Consider the following 27,442-nt stretch of genomic DNA (forward strand, 5'->3'; position numbering starts at 1 on the left):
GACAAGGGGTCTCCATCAGAAATACTACAAGATGGGCAATTCCTGAGCTCAAAGGATCTGGGATCCCCAGAAACCCATGCCAACTCAAAGAGCCCGGGCGCAGTGGTTTACACAGATGCTGGCACTGCAATTTCTAATTAAGCCACATCTGAGCATGAGGCACTGGGGGTCGGGACACCAGCTCCCCAACTGAACCTCCTCAGGCCACCAAGCTACCACACTGTTCCGGCTCCACTCTTTCCAGGGTGCGTGGTTGCACACAGCCACAGGACACCTCCAAATTCTGTAGCCCAGTAGGACCACAACAAATCTGATAGGCAAACAGTGTCGACATGTTACAAAAAGAGAGAGGCTGGAATCTCGGTTGGCTGGGACCGCACACTTTACAGGCAGGCATCCCAGGTTCGATCCCTGGAACGGCATGGTTCCCCCAAGCACAGCCAGAAGTGAGCCCCGGGCACCAAACCAGTAGTAAGTAGCCCTTGGGCACTGACAGTTGTGGTCCATAACTCCCCTCCTGCTGCCCCATCAAGCAAGTGTACTGGAAAAGGAAGCAATTGCTGTCCTGTTAGACCACACCACACCACACCACACCACACAACTACCACACGTGTATCACAGTTTGAGTTTTTTGTTTCTGAAGGAAAAAAGGGAAGAGAAAGCAAATAGAAAACAGTGGATTCTGATACTTTTTTAAAAGCATGAGGACGAGCGGCGAGATCACGGCGGGTAGGTTGCTCGCTGGTGTGACCCCGTCCACATCCAGTCCCGAGTACTGCCAACAGAGGTCTCAGAGTACAGCCCTAAGCACCAGGTATGCCACCCCCCCCCCCCCAAGAGAAAGGCTGCTTGGATCTTATCAAAATCCTGCCTTCAGGGCTGGAGAGATGAGCTGGGTATTTGCCTTGCATTTGATGGTTCTACCCCTGACACCCCCGAGCACTGCCGAAGTAATTTCAGAGTGCAGAGCCGAGTAAGCCCTGAGCACAGCCTAATATGGCCCCCCAAAAACCAACCAAACAAAATGCTACCTTTCACCCGAGAGGTCCAATATTTTGCAGGGTGAATGAAATAAGAGGTGCACTCCAGGGCTGAGTGAGACCGCTCATCGGGCAAGAACTTGGCATGCCCTGGGGCCACAAATACAAACCTCATGGGTACCACACGGCCCAAGTGTCGCCAAATGTGACCCTACAGCTCCTATCACCCAATCACTGAACCGCCCAGTCTGGCTTTACAAGTTATTGCCCAAGTGGCTCCAGGCCACCTGAGCACTGCTTGGGAGAACACCCCCACAAAGAGAAAAGCAGTTAAGGGCCGGGGAGGTAATACGGCAGGCAAGGCCGAGCTCAGCAACGCACACGGTCCCCCGAGCACCCCCAGGAGTGATCCCTGAACACAAAGCCTGCAAAAGTCCGGAGCCCCCCTGCCAAAAGAAAGAAACTATCCTGCATTCTGGGGCCAGGGTCACGTGGCACTCCAGCTCAGGGTGCAGAGAATTTGTTTTGGGGGAGACACGTTCAGGGCTTACTCCAGGCTCCGTGCTCAGAGACCACTTCTGGCGGGCTCAGGGATATGGGGACAGAAATTAAGCCATGGTCAGCCACACGCAAGGCAAGGGCCACAACCTCTGCCTAACCTTTCTCCAGGCAGCGAAGTTCCATTACTAATAGGGTATCACTCTCTGAATTATTACCCTCCCCTCCTGGTGATGCCATGGGTTGGAATTGTGTGCACGGGAAACCACAGTACTTCAACTTTTTTAAAAGGTCAAAAAAAAAAAAAGAGATTATTTTCCCTCAATGAAACTATGTTAGTTCCAAAAAAAGTGGGGAATCCTCCCCGGAAAGTCCAGCAGCCCCACTCATCCGACATCTTTTTTGATTTAAAGATTTTCGGGCCACACCCACTATGAGTCGGGGTTACTCCTAGCTCTGATTCAGGCGAGAGCTCAGGGGACCATATGGTTCGAACGCCGGTCAGCTGTGTGCCGGCAAGAGCCCTACCCCCTGCCTGTTTCCAAAGCACCCACACACGACATCTCCTGGGAGAAAACCGCCCAGCTTCACAGCTCATCTCCCCAAGAACAGGATGCCGCTGGCGTCACCCAGGCCGACTGGGGATGGGGGTACACTGATTCTCCTCCCTGCCTGCAGGCTCAGCAACACGGGGCCACACCCTCTGGGGGTCGGCACAGCAGCTCCCCAACTGAACCTCCTCAGGCCACCAAGCTACCACACTGTTCTGGCTCCACCGTTTCCGGGGTGCGTGGCTGCACACAGCCGCAGGACACCTCCAAATTTCGTAGCACTGATCGCCCAGGAGGACCACAACAAATCTGATAAGAAAATCGCGGAGCAGCCCACCAAGCTCAACGAGAGGAAACAGAAGGCACGACCAGCACCCGCCAGCCCAGTCAACCCTCGATGCCCCGAGCAGCGCCACTGTGAGAATAACGATTAGCACACACTGACTTTTATTGAACTTTTGTTTTTTTGATAATTCCATTTGCCTTTGTGTTGTCACGAGCAGTATGAAGTAAATTTGTGCCTGCAAGGGAGCAGGCTGGAGTGGTGGGATGGAAACAGGGGCGGGGTGGAGGAGAGGTCGCGCTGGTGGACGGGTAGGTGCCGAACACTGAATGCCTGGAACAACTGTATTAGCAACATCTTGGTAAGTCACAGTGTCATCATGAAAAGACTTTAAAAGAGGAGAGAGGGAGGGGCGGCGGCAATCAGGTACATGGATTAGGGTGCTTGCCTTGCATGTGACCAACCCAGATTTTAATCTCCAGCACCAGAGCCCCACCAGGCATGAGCCCTGAGCATCACTGGATGTGGCACAAATGAAGCAGGGGACCTGGGCTATAGCCCAGCGGGAGGGCACTGGCCTGGCAGCTCTGGGCTCAGGCCTGAGCCCCCAAATGTAAATGAATCTATACACAGCTCGGGGCTGGAGATGATGGGTGGGAGCACAGGCCCTGCACGAGGGAGGCCCAGCTCCGCATTCTGAGCAGACCTGGCAGGAGGTCCGAACGCTGCCTACGCCGGCCCCGTGGGTGCGGGATCCACACCCGTGCCAAGAGCAGCCAAGGATGGATGGTGCCCACAGGGCTTTGACGTGCAAGTAAGCTAATTTGATTTCATTTTTGTTTCAAGGTCACATCCAGTCGTTTTGTTTTGGGGTCACACCTGGTGGGTGCTTAGGGACTTCATGAGGGACCCTGAGGTGCAGGAAATGGAGTCGGGGTCTCCTGCATATAGAGAACATGCTCAGCCTACTGAGCTATGTTCCCAGTCCCACTTTTGTTGTTGTTTTCTTAGGACCATACTTGGCAGTACTCAGGGTCTGTACTCCTGGCAGTACTTGGGGGGAGGGGGCGTATGTTCCAGGAATCAAACCAGGGGTGACTGCATGCAAGGCAGAACCCTTCCCCCTCGGTGCTCCATCTCTAGGCTTGCTATAAGCTCATGTTTGCTTGTTTTCATTTTGGGCCACATCCAGCTGTGTTCATGGCTTCTGGCGGTGTTTGGGGGACCCTTTGGGGTGCTGGGGAATCAAACCTGGGTCAGCTGCACGCCAGACAATCACCTTACCCATTGGACCATCAATCTGGCCCTATCCAAATTCATCATACACTTGGAGAACATACACAGTAGAATAATTTTTGGTTGTCTGTCTTTTTGTTTGTTTGGTTTAGTGAGCCACACCCAGTGGCGTTTGAGGCTGACTCCTGACTCTGTGCTCAGGGAACCAAATGTGGTGCTGGGATCAAACCTGGGTCCGCTGCATGCAAGGCAAGTGCCTTGCCAGCTGTACTGTATCTCTGGTTCCAGTATAATCTAGCACCACGTCGGGAAGAATGAAGTCAAAGGAACAAAAAGGGCCAGTACAGCGGCAGGGAAGCGACGGGCGGGGCTGGGGTGAGGGCCCAGGGCTGATCCCACGGGACCCTCCGAACCCCCAAGTACTCCAACACCACGTGCCGCCCAAAAGCTTTTCATTTACTTCTGTTTGTGCTTGGTTTGAGGGCCAAGCCCGGCAGCGCTCAGGGTTTACTCCTGGATCTGCACTCAGAGATCACTCCCGAGGGTGCTCGGGAGACGAAATGGGGTGTGGAGATCAAACCCTAAACGGCCTCTCTAGCCCCTAAAGACCTTTTTAAAAGAACCAACAGAACTCAAGGCTGAAATGTGGCTTACGTAAGGCATGTAACTGAAGTTGGCATTTCCTGGGGCTGGAGCAATGGCACAGTGGGTAGGGGGCTTGCATTGCAGACAGCTCACCCAGGTTTGCTCCCCAGCATCCCATGTGGTCCCCCGAGCTGAGCACTGCCGGGAGTAAGTCCAGCGTGAAGAGCCAGGAGGAACTCCTGAGCACTGCTGGGTGTGGCTTCCCCACCCCCAAATTATGTTTCCTTACAACAGCCACAACAAAAGAGTGTAACTGGTCGCACGTTACCGCATTTATTTTAGAAGGAAATCTTCGGCATACTTACTAATTGGTCTAGAGTTGTTTGCCTCCTGTCTCAAATACCATCTTGATTTCAATTCCAATTTTCAGAGCAACCGCCAAGCACAAACGCATTGGATTCATACTCACCCCCATCTCTTCCTCCCGTACCACATACTGGGCCACTTTAAATGAGCTCAAATATTCATTCATGCCCTGCAACTCTGTGTCTTCCGTCTCGTCCTGGTTCCGATCCAGCAGCCGTTCGATGGCCTTATCGTCATAGTGGATAACGCTGCTGTCCTCACCCTCTTTGTTGTCTCCACCTACAAAGAAATCAGGAGGGTCCAGCTTCAGCAGGAGAGTGACGGGAGCAAGTCCCACCGGACCGAGGTCCACGGCCCAGGACCCAAGTCCTCGGAGCAACCAGCTCACCTCCATCCGTGGCCTCGTCCTTGAAGAGTTCCTCTGTGCCGAACTTGAGGATATCGTCCAGCTCCTGCTTGGACATGGAGCCCGTCTTGGAGCCCAGCCCAGGGCGGACCACGAGATGCGTCAGCATCATCTTCTTCTTGGCCACCTGCGTGATGCGCTCCTCCACAGACGCCCGGGTCACAAACCGATAGATCATCACCTTTTTGTTCTGCCCAATCCGGTGAGCTCGGCTGAAGGCCTGGAGCGGGGCACACACAAAGGCAGAAGCTAAAGTCCCCCTAATTTCCGGCCCTGAGAGCCGCCACACAAGCTAGGCACCAGCCTGACTCTGGCTCTGACACCACTTAATTCGGTTCCCCTGGCCCGGACATGAACCTTTATTGACGTCATCACGAAGAAAACCACACCTAACTCAAACTCGTACAGGAAGGTGCAACAAGCCTTGGAGCTAGAGCAATAGCACCGAGGGTAGGACATTTTCCCTGCACACGGCCGACCCGGGTTCGATCCCCGGCATCCCATATGGTCCCCCGAGCACCGCCAGGAGCGATTCCTGAGTGCATGAGCCAGGAGTAACCCCTGAGCATCGTCGGGTGTGACCCAAAAAGAAAAAAAAAAAGGCTTGTTGTACTTTTTTTTTTTTTTTATTTGCTTTTTTTTGGGTCACACCCGGCGATGCTCAGGGGTTACTCCTGGCTCATGCACTCAGGAATCGCTCCTGGCGGTGCTCGGGGGACCATATGGGATGCTGGGAATCGAACCTGGGTCGGCCATGTTGACTGCGTGCAAGGCAAACACCCTACCCGCTGTGCTATCGCTCCAGCCCCACAACAAGCCTTAGAAGAATGTACTGACCGCCACCCCTCACCCCTTACACAAACACACGATCTCCCACACACACTCTCTCTCTTGGGCCAGGGACACACTGCACTTCTGGCGAGTTACTATATTCCCAGCTGTTACCCTCTGCTCGGGCTGGAGTGATAGCACAGCGGGGCAGGGTGTTTGCCTTGCATGCGGTCGACCTGGGTTTGATTTCTTCGTCCCTCTCCGAGAGCCTGGCAAGCTACTGAGAGTAGCCCGCCCACACGGCAGAGCCTGGCAAGCTCCCCATGGCGTATTTGATATGTCAAAAACAGTAACAACAAGTCTCACAATGAAGACGTTACTGGTGCCCACTTGAGCAAATCGATGAACAACGGGAGGACAGTGCTACAGTGCTACATTGCTACCCTCTGCTCACCTGGATGTCATTATGGGGGTTCCAGTCAGAGTCATAGATGATAACAGTGTCAGCGGTGGCCAGATTGATTCCAAGCCCCCCAGCTCGTGTGGAAAGCAAGAAGCAGAACTGCTGAGCACCCGGTGCTGAGAAAGGAACCAAAAACCCGTTAGACGCGCTTCTGGCAATCCCTTTAGTCAACGCAGGGACAACGGCAGAGAAGGAAACACCTCGCCAGGCCAACGCCACGGTCACATCCGCGGTCCACAAGGTCCGCCACTGGCAAGGAAATTCAGCATCAAAGTTTGAGGAGGAAAAGGACGTTATTGGGCTCAGGCATCTCCCCAGAGAGAGAGAGACATCCCTGACAAGGAGAAAAGTCAATTCACGATGGGGAGGAACGTGGCCGGCAGCATCTGAACCAAGAGACCAACCTCACCACACCAGGACCCGCCAGCACAGGCTCCCTCACGGGCCCCTGCAGGGTTCTCAGCCCACACGTGTAACCGCCACCTGACTCGGCCCAAAAGATCAAGGTCGGGGGAAGCAAAGGAGCTGTGGGCCGAGCGAGGCCGCTCTGTGGCAAGACACAGCCTCAGGGCAAGGCATGAGGCCTGGTGTGGACCCCCTCCGGCGGGGGGGTGGGGGGGGGGACAGTGACGATCAGAGCAGGAAGAGGCAGTTACTCTACGCACTGTGGAGGCTGCATCCTGCAATAGGAAAAGGCCACTAGGGAGAACCGAGGTGACGTTCCATTCGGTGTGCAGTTCAGTTCTCGGTAATTAACCCTTCTTAACTGCTTCTGCTTTCTCTATTTGGGGGGCCAGGGCCACCTCCAGGGGGTACTCAGGGCTAACTCCTGGCTCTGCGCTCGGGAACCATATGGGGTGCTGAAGATCGAACCCCTCAGTGACTTGAAAGGCAAGCACCCTACTGGATAAACTATCAACCCGGCCCCAACGTTTTTTTTTAATGGTTAACTGTTTGAGTAGTTAAAAGTTCCATAGTTTTAATTTGTGTGAAATTCCACTTTGGGGCATTATTCTGGGCATAAATTACTGCTATTAAGAATAAACGAGGTGGGGCCGAATAGTCCAACGAGAAGGCGCTTGCCTGGCTGTGGCCGACCTGGGTCAGTGCCCAGCAGCCCGAATAGTCCTCGAGCCCACCAGGATGACCTCTGAGTGCACAGCCAGGAGTCCACCCTGGGGTGACCCAAGGAGAAAAACCAAAGGTCGGAGGGAAGGGAAAAGATAGAAGAAACTGGGTGAATGAAGGGGAGGCGTGAAAGTCCATAATATTTTGCAACTTTTAAGTCCAGAAACAGCTCAAAGTAGAAAAGGAAAAAGGCAGGGGCTGGTAAGACAATACAGGGGTAGGGCATTTGCTGGGTTCAATCCCCGGAATCCCAAAGGGTCCCAGAGCACAGCTTGGAGTAATTCCTGAATGCAGAGCCAGAAGTAACCCCTGAGCACCGCCAGGTATGACCCCAAACCCAAAATAAATAAGAAAAATAAGAGTAGCTACTGAAACAAAGCGATTTTTGGGGTGGGAGGGCCACATGGGGTCCACAAGCCACACAGGGTGCCCAGGAGTGGGTCACATGAGGTGCTCAGGTCACAAGGAGTGCCAAGCAGTAGGGTCACATGGGGTGCCCCAAGGTGGGTCACACAAGGTGCCCGGCGGTGGGGTCACACGGGGTGCTCAGGGGTGGGTCACATGGGGTGCTGGGGGGGGGGGGAAGGGTCACATGGGAGTGCCTGGGCCCCACAGGGAGCTCAGGGCTTGTTCCCAGTTCTCTCTCGGATGTCACTCCTGGCAGTGGTCGGGTAACCACGTGGTGTCGAGTGAGCCCCAGGATCACACCCCTGCAGGCAGAGCAGGCTCTCTGGCCCGCTAAGCTGTGTCCCCAGACCCCAAACTTGCTATCTGAGCTGGAATAAGCTCTCATTTCCCTCTGGTCCTCAAAGTCAGGCGAGGACTAACTATAATGCTCACGCCTGGCATTGCATGAGGCCTGGGTTCAATCTCCTGACAGCAAAAAAAAAAAAAAAAATTGTTTTTTAAGTGAGAGCGAAGGGCAAGAAGTCAGTACAGGGGTTAAGCTTGCCTGGCTCATGCTGACCCCGGTTCGATCCCAGGTACCACCTAAGGTCCCCCCAAGACCAGAAATGATCCCTGAACAGAGCCAGGGGGAAGCCTCAAGCCCCGCCAGGAACTCCCACCCCGTGAAGCGGACAGAGACGGCACGGGACTCAAGTGCAGTTGGCTCTGGTTCAGCCCCTGCCACCACCTGGTCTCCCAAACACGGCCTGGGACTGACTCCTGGGAGCGTAAAGCCAGGACAGGAGTGGCCCCTGGCACCAGCAGCTGTGACCCCAAAGCAAGAAAGTCTCATCCAGTCGCAAGGTCAAGGAGATAACACAAGAGGAAGTGAAGGGGGCCGGAGTGATAGCACAGCAGGGAGGGCGGTTTGCCTTGCACGCGGCTGACCCAGGATCAATCCCCAGCATCCCATATCGCCAGGAATTGGCACTGTCAGGATTCCTGAGTTCACAGCCAGGAGTAATCCCGGAGTATCACTGGGTGTGACCCAAAAGAGAAAGAAAAAAAAAAGCAGAAAAGCCCAGACAAAACAATAAAAAATGAAAACAAACAAAAAGCAAGTGAGGTACTTGCCTCGTATGCAGCCAACCCTGGTTCCATCCTGGCACCGCATAAGCTCCTCTAAGAACGAGCCAGGAGTACTACCAAACGTGGCCCAGACTCCCTCCCCCAAAGAAGAAACAGTGAGGGGGCGGCAGTGAGGCAGTATGAGGACTCTCACCTTGGACTCAGCCAAGCCCAGCTTGATCCCTGACACCAAGCACAGTCCTCTGAGCCCACCAAAAGTGATCCCTGGGCCCCGAGCCAGGACTAGCCCGAGCACAGCTGGAGTGGCTCACGGCCCCAAAACGGGCCAAAGAGAGAGAGGACCGCAGCAGGATGCTTGCAACGCACACGGCCAACCTGGTTCAATTCCCAGCACCCCACACAGTCCCCCAAACTCCACAAAGGGCAGCCCCCGATCACAGAGCCAGGAATAACCCCAGAACACTGCCGGTATGGCCCACCTCCAGTTACCAAAAAAAATAAAAAACATTGCTGGGTGTGGCCCCCCTCAAATTTAAAAACAAAACAAAAACCACCCTAGCTCCAAGAGCCCAACAGTCTCCCAGCAAGGCTGGGTCCAACAGTGCATGGGCGAGGCTGGGTTCCGCTCCTGGCACCCACCAAGTGGCCTCGATGGCACCCCCCGGGCACGGCAGCGTGTGCCCCAACCCCCCAGTCCAGTAACAGTAATCAGAACAGAGATGAGGCGCCTTCCGAAGCCCTCCTTGGTCAGAGCCCGCAGCGGGATGAAGGCGGCCTCGAGGCAGCCGGCCCCCGGAGAGCAGACCTCCGCTGTCCCTCGGCAGCTGGCGGAATCGCAGGGGCGCCCGGGCCCGCTCACCATTGAAGCGGTCGATGGCCTCCTGCCGCATGTTGCCCGTGATGCCGCCGTCGATGCGCTCGTACTTGTAGCCTTCGTGCTCTAAGAAGTCTTCCAGCAGGTCCAGCATCTTGGTCATCTGCGGCGGGGGCAGCACGGTGAGGGGGTGCCGGTGCAGGGGGGGAAGAGGGGTCGGCGGGGGGCGCGCGGCGGCACACGCGGTACCTGGGAGAAGATGAGCACGCGGTGCCCGCCCTCCTTCAGGTTCTTCAGCATCTTCTGCAGCAGCAGCAGCTTGCCCGACGCCCGGATCAGGGCGCTGCCGTCGTACATGCCGTTGGGCATCTTCGGGGCTTCCTGAGGGGAGCGGCACAGGGTGAGCCCCGGGAGCGAGCGCCCCGCCCCCGCCCACCCGAGAGGGCCGCGCGCACGCACCATGGCGGCCACGGGGAAGAGGTAGGGGTGGTTGCAGCACTTCTTCAGGTCCATGACCACGTTGAGCAGGGAGACCTGGTTGCCGCCGCCGCGGGCGTTGAGCGCCTCGAAATTCCGAGTGAGGATGTACTTGTAGTATTTCCTAGGCGTCGGGGAGGAGGAGGGGGGAGAGAGGGGTCAGAGCCAGTGACCCCCCCCCCCCGGCCCCAGAGCCCGAGGCCTCCTTCCTGCCACATCACAGCCGGGACCAAGGACGCCTCCCCACGCGCGGCCACCACCCTGTCAAACGCGGGAAGGGAAGGCGGCAGGAAATCGGGCGCAGGAACCAGCCGGTGTCAAGACGATCCCCAGGCCCCGACTCACTTCTGCATGGGGCTCAGCTCCACGCGCACGATCAGCTCCGTCTTGGAGGGCATGTTCTTGAACACGTCGGCCTTGAGCCGCCGCAGCATGTGAGGGCCCAGCATGTCGTGCAGCTTCTTGATCTGGTCCTCCTTGGCGATGTCGGCGAACTCCTCCAAGAAGCCCTCCAGGTTGCTGGGGAGGGACAAGGCGAGCAGCAGTTGGTGGGGAGGGCCGAGGTCTCGGAGGGCAGGAGAGCCGCCACGTCGCGTGGAGGAACAGACACTTACTGGAACCTCTCGGGGGTGAGGAAGTTGAGCAGGTGGAACAACTCTTCCAGATTGTTCTGCAAAGGCGTGCCCGTCAGCAAGAGCTTGTGCTGCAGCGAGTAGCCGTTGAGGACCCGGAAGAACTGTAAGGCGGAGCGCAACACAGGGAGTCAGATGGACAGGCTCGGGGTGCGCGCACCCCAGCCCACGGCCACACGGCTCAGGCCCCCGACGTCAGCACGGCAGAGAGGCGGGCAGAGACCCCACACCCCCTTCCCTTCCCCGTCCCTGAACGAGCAGGTGCGGCAGGAGGCCACCGTCCCGGGAAACGCCGTCCCTCCAAGGCCCTCACCTTGGACTGGTTGTTCTTGAGCCGATGCGCTTCGTCCACGATGAGGCAGGCCCAGTCGATGGAGCCCAGGATGGCCATGTCAATGGTGATCAGCTCGTAGGACGTCAGCAGCACGTGGAACTTCACGGAGGCCTCTTTCTACACGACACGTCGCACCGGGTCACACATGGGCCCCCCGCCTCCCCTCGGCCCAGCTCCCAAGGGTGGCCCGCATCCCCCCACAGGATACCTTCATGCGGGAGGCCTTCTTGCCCCCGCGAATGGCGTTGTCTTCAAAGGAGAACTCGTTCTCGCGGATGATGGCCCGGCTGTCCTTGTCACCCACGTAGGTCACCACGTACATATCCGGAGCCCACATTTCAAACTCCCGCTCCCAGTTGATGATGGTAGAAAGCGGGGCGCTCACGAGGAAGGGACCTTTGGAATGACCCTGGGAGGCAGCAGAGAACCAGCGGTGAGGGCCGGGGGCGTCCCTGCCCACGCAGAGTTCCCCCGTCACGTCTCACTGCTCGGCCCCGCCAGTTCCAGCCCTGCTTCTCTGCCGGTCTGGGTGCAGTTACCCCCGCCATGGCCGGCCAGAGCAGGAAGGACGAAGGACAGGGCCCGCGAGCTCCCCGCCCGGTTCGCCTACCTCCTTGTAGAGCGAGTAGAGGAAGACCGCCGTCTGCACGGTCTTGCCCAGCCCCATCTCGTCAGCCAGGATGGTGTCGGTGCCCTGCGCCCAGGAGAAGCGCAGCCAGTTCAAGCCCTCCATCTGGTAGGGGTGCAGGGTCCCGCCCGTGGCGTCCAGGTACTCAGGTTGTCGCTCATACTTCACCGTGGGCTGAAGGAGGAAAACACAGAAGTCAGTCTCCGGCGAGGACTCACATCCTGTCGGGGCAGCAGCGGCGGCCGCCTCACCCATTCTCAGGGCTCCTCAGAGAGGCGAGACACAGACAAACCCAGAAGTAGTGGGGGAAACGAACGCCAAGGGGACCTAAGAGATGGCTCACTGGTCGCAACACCTGTTTGCCTGCAGGAAGCCCCGGTTCAATCCCTGGCTCTGTGTGGTCCCCTGAATACCGCCGAGCAGCCCCCAAACAAAACCCTCAGTGCAAAGTCAGAGCGACAGGACGGCGGGCAGGGCATTTGTCTTGCACGCGATCAACCTGGGTCTGACCCCCGACATCACATATGGTCCACTGAGGCCCGCCAGGAGAGATTGCTGAGCGCAGACACAGGAGTAAGCCCTAAGCACCGCCAGGTATAGCCAAAAACAGCAAAACCAAAACCAAACCCTGAGTTTCAAAATCCTCCAGAAGGCCTTGGTGCTGCAGGTCTCCAGAAGACACCATGGCCGCCAGGTGACCAACGGTATTCTGCCGGCCAGATCCGCCAGGTGACCTTATGTCCCTTTCTATATTGATTTTTCTCTCTTGGTTTGGTTTCTGAGCCACACTGACTGATGCTCAGGGTTTGCTCCTAGCTGTGCTCTTGGGGGTCGATCACTCCAGGTAGGCTCAGGGGACCACTTGGGGTGCTGAGGAATGAAACCGAGATTGGCCGTGCGCTACCCACTATTTCTCTGTCCCCCTAGATTCATCTATTCCTTAAATTTTTAAAAAAAGTATAACGAATAAGTCAGAGAGATAGTAAAGGTGGTAAGATTAAGGCACTTGCCTTGCATGCCACCAACCTTGGTTCAAGTCCCAGGATTGTCAGGAAACTACCCCATGCACAGTCCCCAAAATATAGAAACAGACATTTAACATGCTAGTTTCAAGTACACAAGAAAACTCCACTAATGTATATGACAAAATGTCCACCACAACACCGTGTGTTCAGGGGGCTGGAGTCAGTGTAGCAGGGAGGGCATTTTGCCTTGCACACAAACAACCCAGGTTTGGTTCCTGGTACCACATTTGGTCCCATAAGCCCCACCAGCGTCTCAGTGCAGAACCAGGAGTGTTAAGTACTGAGCACAGCCAGGCGTGCCCGTTCCACACACCCCACCCCACACCCCAAAAAAGTAAGCCCTAACCTGCATTCATCTTTTAACCTTCTAACATTTCATCCTCACAAATAAAACCCAGAGAAGCGTAGTCACGATTCAAGGGTCAGAAGACCCAGGTTCAGGGCCAGGACAATAGTACAGCAGGTAGGGTGTTTGCCTTCCACACAGCCAATCAGAGCTCGACCCCCAGTACCCTACATGGTCCCCTGAGCAGTTCCAGGAGTGATCCCTGAGCACAGGACTAGTAGTAAGCCCTGAGCACCACTGGGTGTGACCCAAAAGCCGGGGGGGGGGGAAGACCCAGGTTCTAGTAGGCTTGTAAAGGGCTGCCTGTCTCACTGCTCCACCTCCACCTCATTGATCCTAGAAAAACCTGTGCCCAAAGCTGAACTCGAGGCTGGAGCAATAGAACAGCAGGTGGGGCATTTGCCTTGCACACGACCAACCTGGGTTTGATTCCCAGCATCCCATAGGGTCCCCTGAGCACCGCCAGGCGTAATTCCTGAGTGCAGAGCCAGGAGTGACCCCTGAGCATTGCCGGGTGCGACCCAAAAAGCAAAAACCAAAGAAAAGGCTAAACTCCCAGCGGATGCCGGGTAGCAAGTACAGGGAAGCCTTCGCTGTCAGGGGCCTCAGCGCCACACCAGACCAGGGTCCCACTCACATCGACTGTGGGCGTCTCGGGCGGCCTCTCCAACTTCCTCAGCTTCACCTTCTTCAGCTTCTTGCCGGGACGTCCTTCCTCGCCCCTCATCAGCTCCCTAAGGAAGACAGACACATGGCACAGCTGTCCCGGGTCCTTCTCCCTAAGAAGCCACTGCAGAGCCCAGACGAGCTCAAAAGGGCACCGCAGGGTCCCCTGAACACTCCAGGGAGCACTATTTGGTGTCATCCAAAATTTATTTAAAAAATTGGTAATAATCAAACGAAGTCAAGCAGCGGCCGCCTTGCAGCCCTCACCTGTGGTTCCAGTAGCTCTGCTTGAACAGGTCGTAGTCCTGGATCTCCACATCCTCACTCTCCCAGGACGCCTGGTCATAGGGCAGGTCCCGCCACTTGATCAAGTAGTGGACGTGGCCTTTCTTGTCCACACTGCAAGGCCAGGCAGGGCGAGACAATGGTCAGAGCCGGAAGGCCGCCCTCCTGCCCCCCAGAGTCAGCGCCGCTCGCTGGCAGGGCTCCAAGGCGGCCGCTCTTGCCATATCGGAACCAAAACTCCCCTCCAGGGCCGGAGCAATAAGACTAGCTAGGAGGGTGTTTGCCATGCACGCCGCCGACCCCGGTTTGATCCCCGGCATCCCGTATGGTCCCCCGAGCCCCTCCAGGAATGATTCCTGAGTTCAAAGCCGAGTAACCCCTGTGCATCACTGGGTGTAATTCAAAAAGCAAAACAAATAAAACAAACAAACAAAAAACTCCCCTCCACACCACTGCTTGCAGGCTCAGAGCCCAGGGAGTTTCAGGGCAATACTGCGCCCAGCCCCGGGCAGGTGGCTCCCCAGACGCGGCCCAGGCCCACGGTACCTGTGGTTGAGAATCCGGTGGATCATCATCCACTCGGGTTTAATCCCGTAGCGATAGAAGCGTTCCTCCATCTCTGCAAACTTAGGGTCCTTGTTCTTGCGCTTCCGACTCTTCTCCTCGTCACCCCCGAAGTCCCCAGAAGGCGGCTCATCCATGTCGTTCTTCCGCTGATAGTTCCGGAACATCACCTGACAGTGCAGCTCCAGCTGCGGGCGGGAGGGCGTGTCAGGCCCTGGGCGGCGGCGAGCCACGACGGTGCTCCGAGGCTCTGTTCGCGCCCCCTGCCCCCCACCCCCCCTTCCTGGGCCCCCGGTTCACCTGCAGCTCCGACACCCAGGAGCAGTGCCAGTAGGACATGCCCTGCCACTTCACAAAGAACTGTCGCTCCGGTCGTCCCTCCAAGGGCTTGGGGGAAGGGGTGTTGGGGTCAGCGTCTGGAGGCCGAGGCACTGGGGTGGGAGACGGTGGCTGACCCCACTTCCAGATGAGGATCTTCTGGACTTTGCCCTTCAGAGCTGGACACTGAGCGGAAGAGATGACGCAACACGTTCCCGCCAGCTGCTCTGGTCCACGGCCCCAACCTGCCCAGACCGGGAGGTTCTCCCTGCGGAGCCCTTCAAAGGCGGCTCACAGGCCGCTCCCTCCGCCCCCGGCCACCCCACGCATCTGGGACCCCATCTCAGTCTGCAAAACCCCCAAACATGGGCACAGGGAAGCCCAGAACTCGCTTGAGCAGGGCTCAGGTCACAGGAGCGGGTCCTCGTCAGCCACCTCACTCCCCAGCACGCCGCGGGGGCCCAAAGGGCTGACTGGTGTCTCCACGCCAAGCCCGTCTCGGGCCGCAGGCACCCAGACGCCGGGCGAGGGACAGCGGGTCCCGCCGGTGGGGCGCTCACCGTGCAGCGCGGGCAGAGCCACTCGCCGTTGGGGATCTCGGGCAGCGGCGGGTTGAGGCAGTGGATGTGGTAGGACGAGGGGCAGGTGTCGCAGCACAGCAGCTCGCCGCCGTCCTTGCACACGCGGCAGAACTCCATGTGGTGGTCGTCCTCCTCCTCGGGGTCGCCGGCCCCCTCCTCCAGGGCCTCCTCGCCCTCCGAGTTGTCCTCCTTGGCCTCCCACTGGATGCCTTCCTTCTCCTGCGTGTGCAGAGAGAGCCCGGTTAGGCCCGCCCCGCCCCCGGGGGGTGCCCGCCCGCCCTGTTCCCCGCGGGGTGCCCATCCCCCCACCCCCCTCTGGGATGCCCGCCTGCCCGTTCCCCATGGGGTATCCATCCCCCACCCCCCATCCCCCGTGGGGTGCCCGCCGGCGCCGTGGCCGGGTACTCACGCAGTGCGGACAGCTCCACTTGCCCTCGGGGGCCTTCTCCATGTCGGGGTCCAGGCAGACCATGTGGTACGCGCGCGGACAGGTGTCACACAGGATGATCTCCCCGCCTTGCTGGCACACCTCGCAATAGTCCTGGTGGTCTGTCTCATAACCATCCACAGCAGTCACCTCCTCCTCGCCTGGGCAAGGAAGAGGGAGAGCCCAGTTATTCGAACAAGACCACCTCCCCCCACCCCTTAAAACTGACACCACCCACCCGTGATCTCCATGGGGAGATGCCCCTACCCCGCCCTGTCCCATCCCCCCGCGAGCCGCGGTGGAGAAACACACCTTTCTTCTTCTTCTTCGTGGTCCGGAGCTTCTTGCGGCTGCGGCTGCTGCGGCTGGTGGAACCGTCGGAGACCGAGTAGCTGTTGATGCTGGCGTCGTCGAAGTCCGACTCCACGTCTAAGTCATCGTCCTCGCTCTGGCGAGGGATGAGGCGGGAGGGTCACACCACGGGGGGGAGGGACAGCAAGGAGGAGACCCCTCCTGGACTCGGACTACCTAGAACCAGTCCCCAGGAAGCCCCACCAACACCGGTCCCCACCATCTCATCTGCCTGACCCCAAGGTCACCTCTCCTTCCTCCCTTGAGGCGGCGCGCCCCCCCACCCCCAGCCCCACCAAAGGGCCCTGTAGGGCGCTCACCGAGGATCGCTTTCGCTTGGAGCCAAAGCCACCCAGTTTGATCTTCAGCGGCGCAACTTTCTTGGGCTTCGGCTTCTTCGCGTCTGGAACACGGGGGCTGCCCTTGGGCTTCCTCCGGGCATTGGGTCCTAAAACCAGGAGAGCAAGGTGAACCCCGGAACAGGGGAGGGAACCCCACAGGGCAAAAGCCATGACCCCAAAGATGCCTCCCGCCAGCCCCCCCGCGCCACTTCCCGTCTTCCGGAGGGCAGGCACCGCCTCCCCCACCCACCCGACCCTGCCCCCCTCGTCACCTTTGCCCTCCTTGGTCTTGGCCTTGCGGATAGGCACCTCCACGGGGGGCGGAGGGGGCACGACTTCCGTGGCCGTCACCATGCTCTCCACCACGGCCACCGCGGCCGCGGCCGCTGCGGCCACGGACGCCCCCGAACTGCCCTTGAAGGGATTGTTGGTACTGAACTCCCGCCACTTCGCGCCCAGAACCATCATCATCTTGGAGACCGCGATCTTGGGGTTTTTGGCAGCAATGAGGGGCCTGGGGGAGGACCGGACAAGAGCAGGGAAGAGGCGTCAGTTCCAGGCCTGCACGACCCTGCGGCACAGGCAGCCAAGGCAAGGCGGCAGCTGGGCTCCCCTCCCCGGGCCCCCGTTTGTTTACCGGACAAACTGGCTGAAGGCCTTGTAGTTGGTGAGGGTGCGGTAATCCTCCTCGGAGAACATGTGGTCGATGTCCTCCATGCCCCAGTCTTCCAGGAGCTGCGCCGACGACTTAGGCTCCTGCCAAGAGCACGGGCCAGAGCCCGGTCAGCTCCGCCCAGCCGGCCGAGGTCGGGGGCTGCACCCAGGCTCCCTTCTGACCCCGTCCCGGGACTAGGGGGCGCGAGGGCAGCAGGGCTGCGGGGACAGGCACCTTGGAGTCATCGTCGTCATCGTCCTCCTCCTCCTCCTCCTTCCGCTTGGACTTGCTCTTCTTCTCCTTCTTGGGTCCGAGCTTCTTCTTCTTCTTCTTGCCGGGGGTGTAGTCGCTGCCCTCACTGTCTGAGCGCAGAACCACCTCCTCCTCCTCCTCCACAAACTCGGGCCCCTCCCCAGAGCTGTCCCCCAGCTGCCGGCACAAGAGCACACGCTGGAGCGGGGAGGGGGAGAGGGAGACAGACACGCATGCGGCTCGCTCGTGCCATGCGGACCTGGGCCACGCCCCCGCCCCTCCCGCGCCCGGGGCGCCCACTCACCTCCTTCTTTTGGCGCTTGCTCTTGGGGATCTTCGGGTCCCGAGGTTTCTTGGGCTTCTTCTTCTTCTTGAGCTTGGGAGTCTCTGCTTCCGACAAATCCTCTTCGGCGTCCTCTTCGTTTTCTACGGACAGTTGGCACAGGGGGGGAGGGGGCCGGGGAAAAAAGATCAAGAGCGAGTGGTTAGCGGCGGATCCAGAAACTTCGAACTTTATCTCCCCCCACCCCACCCCACCACCTCTTGTCCCAGATTCCACTGAAGAGAACTGCTCTACTCTGTGCGGAAGGAAGCCGATACCCCGGACCAAACCCAGACAAAGAGCGAGCTGTACATCCCCGAAATAGGCCCCCCGCGGGCAGCTGTCCAGACCCCTGGCTCCTGGCCCTCGGCCCTCGCGGGGGCCCGCCCGACAGTGGCGAGGGACCGTACCCCGACGAGAGACATCAGGCCAGGCCCGGGATGTGAGGCTGAGGTCCACCCGGAGGCAGCCGGCCCAAACGGCCTCTCTCGGTTCTGGGGTACCACACCCCCTTCACAAGCCCCTCGGGCTCATCTCAGCGCTGCTCCAAGCCTCCCGGGGGTCTCGCCCCCACCCCCCACCAGGGTTTCCCGGCCTCCAGCTCTGCTTCCTCCCAGGCTCCTCCAGGGTCAGTCGCCTGCTCTCCCCAGGGGCCCGAATCAGCCCAGCTGTCACCACCCCCCCCATCCTCCTTCCATATGGCTCCACCTCCCCCCTGGCTGGGAGCACACACAAAGCCTGGGGTAACCCTGGGAGCTCGGGGCAGGGATAGGTGGGAAGGGGGGGCAGGAGGCAGCTCCCTTTGTCACAGACAGTCACACCAGCGCCCCAGCTTCCTCCTCCCTCCCTCCAGCCACCCCCGCCCTGGGAGGGGGGAGTGGAGAAGGGAGAGAAGGAGGGATCTTCACCCACGGAGGGAGGAGAGGGAAAATGGCTCCTGACCGCAGAACCGGCCCAGGGCACCCAGCTGCCAACATAGGACAGACAGGAAGTGGCAGGGGAGGGGGGCGCCGGGCGGAGCGAGGTGAGCGAGCGGCGGAGCAAAGGCAGCCAAGCCGGCGCGCCCGGGGCGCTCCCCAACCCCGACAGGGTCCCGAGCCCCCCCACCCCCAAGCCCAGGAGGACACAGCTGTCCCCAGCCCCACAGCCCCAGTCTGGCAGGGAAACCTAAGACCCAGGTGAAGGGCGATACTGCAGGAGGGACTGGGTTACCCCGCGCTCCTCGCGATTTTCTCAGGCATCAGAGGAGTGAAGAGACCCGACAGGGGTGCAGTGCAGAGCACGCGGCATGCTCCCCGAAGATGCACCTGGTGGACCCCGACACCCCTCCCCGTCTCACTCCCACTCCAGCCCCGAGAGGGGGCCTGGGAGCCTGCCCCGGGAGTGCCATCCCCACCAAGGGAAGCAGCGGCACCTCCACCGTGCTGGCCACCGGGCTTCCGGGACTGGCCCACACGCTCAACACCAGACCCCAGCGGCAAGCCCTCAAACCCTCTGGCTCCGCCCTTCCTGAGCAGATCCCCCGGCAACATGAGCCACTGGGCTGGACAAAGCGCCCTCGGCCACCCCCCACCCCTTGCCACTCAGCCCGGATCAGGCCCGGCTGGGGTAAGGCCCTCCCGTTCCCTGGGGAAGGGGACACCAGTCTGGAACTGCCCCCGCCAAAAAAAAACTAGTCACTTCAAAGCTTCTCCCCCACAATCCTCCAGTCATCCCCACCCCCACCCCACCCCCCCAAAAAAAACCCTCTCAGCTCTTCCTTCTCATTCATCTCCTTGAAAGCTGGAGTGAAGACCCAGCCAATGCCATGGGGGCAACGGGGACCCCCCCCCAACTTCTCAGGCAGAGACTGTGCTGACAGGGCAGGAGGCAAAACTGACGGAGAGAAAGATTTGGGAAAGGGGCAGGAACGGGGTGTGGCAAGTGGAAAAACTGGGTCATGCTACAGCTCAGGGCAGAGTTCACCCTGGGTGCCCAGAGGCTCCAACCCAGCAAGGGGGCCAGCCCCGAAACCACTTCCCAGGCCCCTCCAAGGCCAGGGTCACCTTAACCCTCCCTGCCACCCGCGCCACCTCAGGGAACCGCACAGACATGCAGACCCACGGGAGCAAGACTCAGGGCTAAGTTTCAACCCCGCCGCGAAAGACACAGCGGCTAAGGGGACCCCCGCTCCTCTCCGGTGGGGGAGATGCGGTCCAGGTCCGAGGCATCAAGTGCCCTGAGCAGAGAGAGCCACCTCCCCCACCCCCAGCCCACCGCAACTTGCTGCCGGAGCAGGGAAGGAGGTGCAATTCCCCGGCCTGGGAGTGAAAAGCCAAACAGAAGCGGAGAGAAGGAAGAAAGGGCAGTGGGGGGCGGGGGCGAAGCAGCTCCCAGAAGGTCAAGGAAGCAAAGTAGGTGACTTAGCCAGGGGGACGGGAGGGCGAGAGAGAGACAGCCACTCGGGACATCCATCACCAGCCGGAGGAGTGACAGCCACCCTCCTCAAAGCAAGGAGGGTGCTTCTGGCCACCGGGGTTCAAACCACCCCCCCCAAAAAAACCACCAAGCCGTGCAACCCCCAACGCCCTCCACCAACACTGCACGCCACCGAGTCCCAGGCTCCAGTCTGGGGGGGGGGGGAAGGAGGCTGAAGTCCAGCCTGCGGGGACGGAGAGGCGCCCAGGGGGGTCACCTCCCTTCGGTCGCCCTCCTCCCCGTCCAGCCCACCCCGGGGGGCTCCCCAGCGCCGAGCGCTCCCAGCTCCCCGCCCGCTCGCCGCTCCGCCGCCGCCGCCGCCGGAGCCGGAGCGCCAATTCAAACTTCACACAGTTCAAACAGCCCCGAAAACCGGTAACTGCTCAGCGGCTAAAAATAATCCCGGTCACCCGCACTCGCTCCCTTCGCTCGCTTCTTCCTCTCCAGCCCGCCGGCGGCCACCCCGGGTGGGGGGGTGGGGGGAGGAGGGGACCCTGCCCAGACGGAGAGCCCCGGCGGGCGACCGGGTCTCCCGGGACGCAGAGCAGGCTCGGCGCCCCCCAACCCCATCACCCCCGTCTCCTCCCGCGCTGCAGCCCCGCGACCCCGGACGGTCCGCAGGGGGAGGGGGAGGAGGGGGGGTCCCGCACCTCCCCCGCCCCGCGCCGTCCCTCCCCGGACCCGCACGAGGGGCCGCGCGCCCCCCGTGCCGGGAGCGTCCCCGGAGCCGGCCCGCGCCGCGCGCTCGCCCGCCCGCTCGCCCCCGGGACCCCCGAGACCCCCGGCGCTCACCTGGGTGGGGCGGGGGCAGGCTGTTGTTCAAAAGTGCCTCCATGTCCTCCTCCTCGCTGCCCGCCGAGCAGGGCGACGGGGAGCCCAGGCCCGACGCCATCCCCTTCCGCTGCCGGCCCGGGAATCGGCCCAGCTGCTCCGGCCGCAGGCCCGGGGCCCTCGGCGCTGGCCCGAGTCGCTGCGCGGGGGAGGGGGCAGGGTCAGCGCCGCGCCGCCCCCTCCCCCACCGCCCGGGCCCAACTTCGCTGCGCGCTCCGGGGGGCCGCCCGCCCGCCCGCCCGCCCGGAAGCCGCGGCCCGGCCCGCTCGGACCCCCCTCACACACACACACTCACACACACACACACACACACACACACACACACACACACACACTCACACACCCCGGGGGCCGGGGCCGCAAGGTCACCGGGGCCCGAGGGGGCGTGGAGGCGCGGGCGCCCGGGGGTCCGGCGCCGGCCCACGTGTCCCGGGGGGCCCCGGCGCGCCGGGCATTGTGGGCGCCGCGGCCCGGTGGGCGCGGGGCAGGGCGGCGGGCAGGGCCGGCCCGGCGGGCAGGGGGCGGGCCGCGGGCGCGGGGCGGCCGCGGGCAGGGGTCCCCCCGCCGACCCCGCGCCCTCCTCACCCCAGAGCCGCCGCGGGTCGCGCTGGCTCCGGCCCGGTGTCACTCCCGCTCCGGCTCCTCCTCGCCGCGGCCGAAGGGGGGAAAATGGCTCCGGCTCCGGCGTCGCCTCTTAAAGGGCCCGAAACACCGGCCGGGAAATCCCACCGCACAGGCCCCGCCCCCCGCGGACAGCCCATAATAACCTCCACCGACTCCAACCCCCCCCTCCGCTCCCGCCACCCTCCTCCCAGGTCTCCCGGGCAACCCCCGCCCCCTCGTCGCTCCGGCAACCACTGGCCACGCCCCCTCCGAGCGCGCGCGCGTCACCCGGGCAACCGCCCACCTCCTGGCCATCCCATAATACGCACGGACACCCCCCCCCCTTACACACACACACACACACCCAACGCACACACGGACTCCACACTCGAAGATGCCAGGCCAGTTGACATCTCATCCTACTGCAGACCTTTCGCAACTCACCCTTCCCCCAGACATCCCATAATAGCTATCCTCTGCCAACTTCTTCACTCTTGGCCTTAATGCTGACATCCCATAATAAGTCCTCACCTCTCCCTCCCATGGCCATCCCATAATAAGCACCCCTCCCTGCACTTCAGCCTCACAGCCCATAATACTCACCCCCATCCCCCACAGGCATCCCATAATATCCACCCTCAGCCACCCCCACTTTGACATCCCATAATAGTCAGAAACTCAACCCCCCCCCACACACACACACACACTACAACAACGGACACTTCGGCCTCCTCCCACACACATCCCGTAATAATCAGTCTCCCACTTTCTACACTGACATCCCATAATAACTAACCCCAGGAGCTGCCCTCAGCCTCTGCAGTCTAGGGTCTAGGATCCTTACTCCAGCACCCCCAGCCTTCACACACACACACACACACACACACAGACACACACACACACACACATGCATCCTCACTCCACAGCCCATAATAAGCACTCCTCCCCGGTTGAAAAACTATCCCATAATGATCAGCCGCTCTTCTGTCACCCCACAGATGGACATCTAATCTCCTTTTCTCTAGCAGCGGAAAGATATCCCATAATTTTACGCCCCACCTGTCCACGCCCTGACATCCCATAATAGCTGTAAGGAGCCATGGTCAACCAGGCATCCCATAATACTCCTGAGCAACCCAGGGCCACATCCCATAATGCCTACGCCGCCCCTCTACCTTTCCAGCAGGCATCCCATAATATTCAGATCATCCCTCCTCCATCTCCAGAGCTGTCAATCTATTCTGACACCCAGAGCAACCAGGGTAAAGCCAGCTCTCCACACAGTCCTGTCCCTGCCCCAACCCGCACACGCCTTCCCCCTTTCTTTTCTGGGCCAACCATCATCCTAGCATGAGGATGATGTCTTGGAGACCGACCCTAGCTTCCCTCACCCCATCTTTTCCAGACTCTCAGAAACAGAATCAGTCCAGGGCCCCATCGTGTCCCACTAAAATCCAGATAGTCTCCAGACCAATTCTGTCCAGCTCTTGCCTAGAGCAAGACCAAATACCACGTTGGCTACATAAGCCATTTATGTAAACTTTGCTTCACTCCAGGGCATCCCAAAAATCAAGATAAAGTCTAGCCTAAGGACTTTCTCCTCGGTTCTTTTCCCAGCCCAGCCCAGCCCATCTCTCCAGGACAGGAAGCAGGCCCTGAATGGACATTCACTCATGATCTAAACTGAGCATCCCTCTACTCACTACATTCAACAGAGGCCACAAGAGTACCTAGCCAGGCATAGAGCTGAGCACCATGGGAACTGCAAGGACTTTCAAGAAATCTACATAACCAAAGAAATGAGACAGAGTGTCTGGGGCGAGAGAGGACTACCTAGGGCAATAGTTATTCCTGTAGCAGAGAATACAGCAAATCCCTCTGGTTTCAGGAGAAATCATATCCTATAGTAGAGTTCTGGTTGGTCCTCTTAGAGGTTGCAAAGTATTTCAGAAGAGTATCTCACCCGCACGGCAAAGCCTGGCAAGCTACCTGTGAAGTATTCAATATGCCAAACACAGTAACAAGTCTCACAATGGAGACGTTACTAGGCCCACTCGAGCAAATCGATGAACAACGGGAGGACAGTGCTACAGTGCTACCATATTTCCGGATGGTCAAGGTATTCTTCTACCTGCCCCCTACATGCTAAAGTAACCATGATCAGAAAGCAATAAACATTATCCAGTCTCTCTGATACTAAAATCCTGTAAGGTCCTCATGCATTTTCTTCCTGAGAAACTCATCAACATGCTAGAATTGTTAACTCAGTCTTGAACACCAGGTGCTGCTTACCTTACTCTCAATGACCCTGTGATTTCAGTCACTTCTCATTTTAGATCCTAAAAGTTCCTAACTTCCACCTACCCTCATCAAAGTCTTTTAAAGGCCTCATTCTCTGCCCCACAAAAAACCCTTCTTGGTTTATTCTTCACCATCTTCTTCCACCTGTGTACAGCCAACATCCCTTCTTCAATGGAACTGCAAAGCAGCCCCCCTTAGCACCCCAGGACCCAGGCCTAGAAAGTCAGAACCGTGGTTGGAGTGATAGCGCAGCAGGTAGGATGTTTGCCTAGCACGCGGCCGACCCGGGTTCGATTCCCAGCATCCCATATGGTACCCCGAGCACCACCAGGAGTAATTCCTGAGTGCAGAGCCAAGAGTAACCCCTGTGCCTTGCCGGGTGTGACCCAAAAAGCAAAAAAAGAAAAAGAAAGTTGGAACCACCAGGCTTCAAAACCATTTGACCCTCAGAGCTCCTGAGTCTGAACATTTGACACCGGTTTCTCTCTCTGACCCCCAGAGAAACCGGAACTTCCTCTTAGGGGTGAAGTTCCTCACTTCCTCCTGGCTAGAACTAAGCAGATAGAACTCTCCATCAATGCATCCACCTCTCAATTCACTTCCCCCTCCCCCCCCAAGTCAGGGCTCAGTTAGACAACTGACTCTTCCCCTATGGGGGGTGGGGGTGGGGGGGAATCACACAGGTCGGGAGAATCAGAGAAATCTGGAGAAATGAGCTAAGTGAGGCGGGAGCTTACTCCAGAAACTAGGCAAGCGTTTGCTTCCAGGCAGAGCACCAGAGACACAGAGAGACTCGCCAACCGACCCAGCCTACGTACGAACTGGAATATTCTTGTGCCAGGTCCGTGGAAACCAAGCAGGCCACATCCGTACTCAGCAGGGCTGCAAGGTTTTCTGCACAAAATTCTTATATAGGAAAATTTGGGCCCACTGATGTGTCCAAACGCTTCCCCCTCTCCCTGCTACCACCCATTCTTTTTTTTTTTCTGTTTTTTGGGGAACACCTGGCGATGCTCAAGGGTTACTCAAGGGTTACTCCTGGCTCTGCACTCAGGAATCATTCCTGGCGGTGCCTAGGGGACCCTATGGGATGCTGGGGAATCGAACCCGGGTCTGCCGCATGCAAGGCAAATGCCCTCTCTGCTGTGCTATGGCTCCAGACCTAAACTCTATTCTTCCTGCTACTAACCTCTCTCACTGGATCTGCTCTGCCACCTGCTGCTTCCTGGCGGTGCTCAGCGAACCATATAGGATGCTGGGAATTGAACCCGGTTCGGCCGCATGCAAGGCAAATGCCCTACCCTCTGTGCTATTGCTCCAACCCTGAAGGTTCCATTCTTGGCTCTCCTTAAGAGGTCCGAGATACATGTGTACGTATGTATGTTTCTACTGAGGACTACGGAGAACCTTGGGCTTGTCTCTTGGTGCTGAGCAGACTCAGTGCCATCATGAAATCTCCCTCTTTCTAGGGGGGCTTCTGTTACAGACAGTCGCCAGCTACCCATGATGCCCCCCCTCTCGCTCCCAATTGCTAGGGACCAGGCCTGCCTCCAAGCCTTTAAAACACCTTCCTGGGATAACTCCACCAGCTGTTTGCACTTTTCTGCTCCTAAAGCGTGACTCCAGGACTCAGGACAGAAAGAGATGGACACGTTGGTGGTCACAGCACCCTGCTGCCATCACACCCGAGGCCTTGTGTCCACCATATCCCTCTGTCCCCATCCCTATCTTCTTGGCCCCGCCAATTGCCTAAAACCCCCTCACTTCCCGCTCTCCCTGCTACCAACCCAACGAGAAGCTTCTCGGAGCTTCTTAAGAGGGCCGAGGTGTATGTGTGGCATGTATGCCTGTGTGGCTTTTGTGATCTTGGGGCTTCCCTGCTCCCCATCACTACCCTGGCCCCATGCTCCCCTCCCAGATAAATAATAAGTAAACCACTAGCATGATTGGCCCCCAGAGATCAGGGTGGGATAATCTCCTGATTAATGCCCCCAGGGGACCGCCTCTCCAGCAAGCTGAGAGTTCGATTTCCATCCCACGGTGCAGGAGAACAGAGAATAACAGTCAGCTTGGGGTGTCTGTGGCGTTTTCAGCAGAGGCTCTGGACAGTACCTGGGGTGAGAGGCCATATCTGCTGTCTCCATATCCGGGCAGAATCAGCCCCAGGATCTGCTCAGAGAAGGTGGAAGGGACCCGTGTGCTCCCAAGAACAGACATGGGGGATAGCCCCAGGGATGCGCCCTGAGGCCTCACCACCCCTGTCCTGCAGGGCTGGGTTGTGGAGGGGACAGGCCAGGCCACCCAGACCATGTGGGTGGGTGTGACAGCCTGCAAGGGTCCTCCCAGGACACTGCACACAGCCCCCAGACATGCTCCATGTCAGCCCAACGGGCCCATGTTCCCAAGCTCCGGAAGGACCCGGATGTCCAGGGTCAGGATCTGGCTGGCTCAGGGCCCCCCTGTCCCCAGCTCCTTCCCTCCCTGCCCCATCTTGCCTCCTGGGGAGAGCTTCACCTAGCCAGGACAGCCCCACCCAGCTGGGCAGGGCACAGCCCATAATACTAAGTCTCCTCCTTGGCCCCCACCCCCTCCAGGATGGAGGCCATCCCATAATAGCCACCCACAGGAGACATTCCGCGGTGACCGCCCCCTCCCTGCAGAGCTGCCTGAGCAGACATCCCATAATAGCCGGCCGCCCATTTCCCTGGGTGAGGCCGTGGGGGAGCCGGAGGAAATGGAGGCGCCAGAGGGCCCCAGCGTGGGGCAGGACCCGGAGGAGAGTGGCCATCTCCGGGGACTGGGCCCCAGGACGCCCGGCAGGTGGAAGGCGGGGCCCTCGGGCCCACACCACCCGGCTCTGGGCCCGGGGACCCTCTGCGGGACCCGGGGACCACCTGTCCCCCGGAGCCCCCAGGTGGCTGCTGGGTAGGGGACCTGCCTAGGAGGGGCCCGGGCGCCCAGCGTGTGCCCTCGGGTGGGTCTCAGGGCTTGTCCCCGGCTCTGGGGGACCCGGGCAGCGGTCAGGGAAGAGGAGCAGAGATGCGGGCTGGGGGGCTGGGGAGAGCTGCTGGCCGCCCCCTCCCCCCCAGCAGCATCCCATAATAATCCCCCAGCCCCAGCCCCCCTCCCACACGCGCCATCCCATAATATGTGCCGAGAAGCCGTCCCCGCAGTAGGTACAAAGAGCTATCCCATAATAAGCGCCCCACCCCCACCGCCACCCCCCCAAGTGGGCCCCCCCAGTCACATGCAGCCGGTGCCATCCCCCGCTGCTCCCCCCTCTGGCCACCAAAGGCCCTGCCAGCCCATAATAGTCTTGCCTCTGGTCGCAGGAGGCCTCCAGCCCATAATACTCCCTCCCACCACCGCCCCCCTTCCCGCCCAGCACCCCTTCCTCCCGCCTCCACTTGGAGCCGGGCCTGAGCAGCCCATAATACTCCCCGGTCTCCCAAGGCTGTGGCAGCCCATAATAGTCTCCCTGTCTCCTAA

General features: G+C 59.5%; 1 protein-coding gene across 5 annotated transcripts in view; it reads right to left on the reverse strand.

The window, feature by feature from the left end:
* The window catches only part of CHD4 (chromodomain helicase DNA binding protein 4), a 36,437-nt gene extending 14,628 nt beyond the window's left edge, over positions 1-21,809 (reverse strand). For 2 of the 5 annotated variants that reach the window (XM_056106846.1, XM_056106845.1), the window contains exons 1-25: positions 21,635-21,808; positions 21,011-21,188; positions 17,744-17,865; positions 17,422-17,637; positions 17,170-17,288; positions 16,805-17,046; positions 16,512-16,639; positions 16,153-16,288; positions 15,823-16,001; positions 15,393-15,632; positions 14,815-15,018; positions 14,497-14,702; positions 13,933-14,064; positions 13,637-13,733; positions 11,611-11,802; positions 11,209-11,409; positions 10,980-11,117; positions 10,649-10,770; positions 10,380-10,553; positions 10,017-10,158; positions 9,807-9,938; positions 9,603-9,720; positions 6,131-6,255; positions 4,888-5,125; positions 4,603-4,778 (exon numbers count right to left, since the gene is read on the reverse strand). In XM_056106846.1, coding sequence (XP_055962821.1) covers positions 4,603-4,778; positions 4,888-5,125; positions 6,131-6,255; positions 9,603-9,720; positions 9,807-9,938; positions 10,017-10,158; positions 10,380-10,553; positions 10,649-10,770; positions 10,980-11,117; positions 11,209-11,409; positions 11,611-11,802; positions 13,637-13,733; positions 13,933-14,064; positions 14,497-14,702; positions 14,815-15,018; positions 15,393-15,632; positions 15,823-16,001; positions 16,153-16,288; positions 16,512-16,639; positions 16,805-17,046; positions 17,170-17,288; positions 17,422-17,637; positions 17,744-17,865; positions 21,011-21,110 — 3,879 coding nt within the window. In that variant the 5' untranslated portion in view covers positions 21,111-21,188; positions 21,635-21,808. Of the gene's footprint in view, positions 1-4,602; positions 4,779-4,887; positions 5,126-6,130; positions 6,256-9,602; positions 9,721-9,806; positions 9,939-10,016; positions 10,159-10,379; positions 10,554-10,648; positions 10,771-10,979; positions 11,118-11,208; positions 11,410-11,610; positions 11,803-13,636; positions 13,734-13,932; positions 14,065-14,496; positions 14,703-14,814; positions 15,019-15,392; positions 15,633-15,822; positions 16,002-16,152; positions 16,289-16,511; positions 16,640-16,804; positions 17,047-17,169; positions 17,289-17,421; positions 17,638-17,743; positions 17,866-21,010; positions 21,189-21,634 lie in introns of all 5 variants that reach the window. The other 3 variants (XM_056106844.1, XM_056106847.1, XM_056106848.1) reach the window with 3 other exon arrangements.
* Positions 21,810-27,442: the final 5,633 nt, after the last annotated feature.

The sequence above is a fragment of the Sorex fumeus genome, unplaced genomic scaffold, assembly GCF_029834395.1.
Source record: "Sorex fumeus unplaced genomic scaffold, SorFum_2.1 ptg000148l, whole genome shotgun sequence".
In the NCBI taxonomy this organism is placed as follows: domain Eukaryota; kingdom Metazoa; phylum Chordata; class Mammalia; order Eulipotyphla; family Soricidae; genus Sorex; species Sorex fumeus.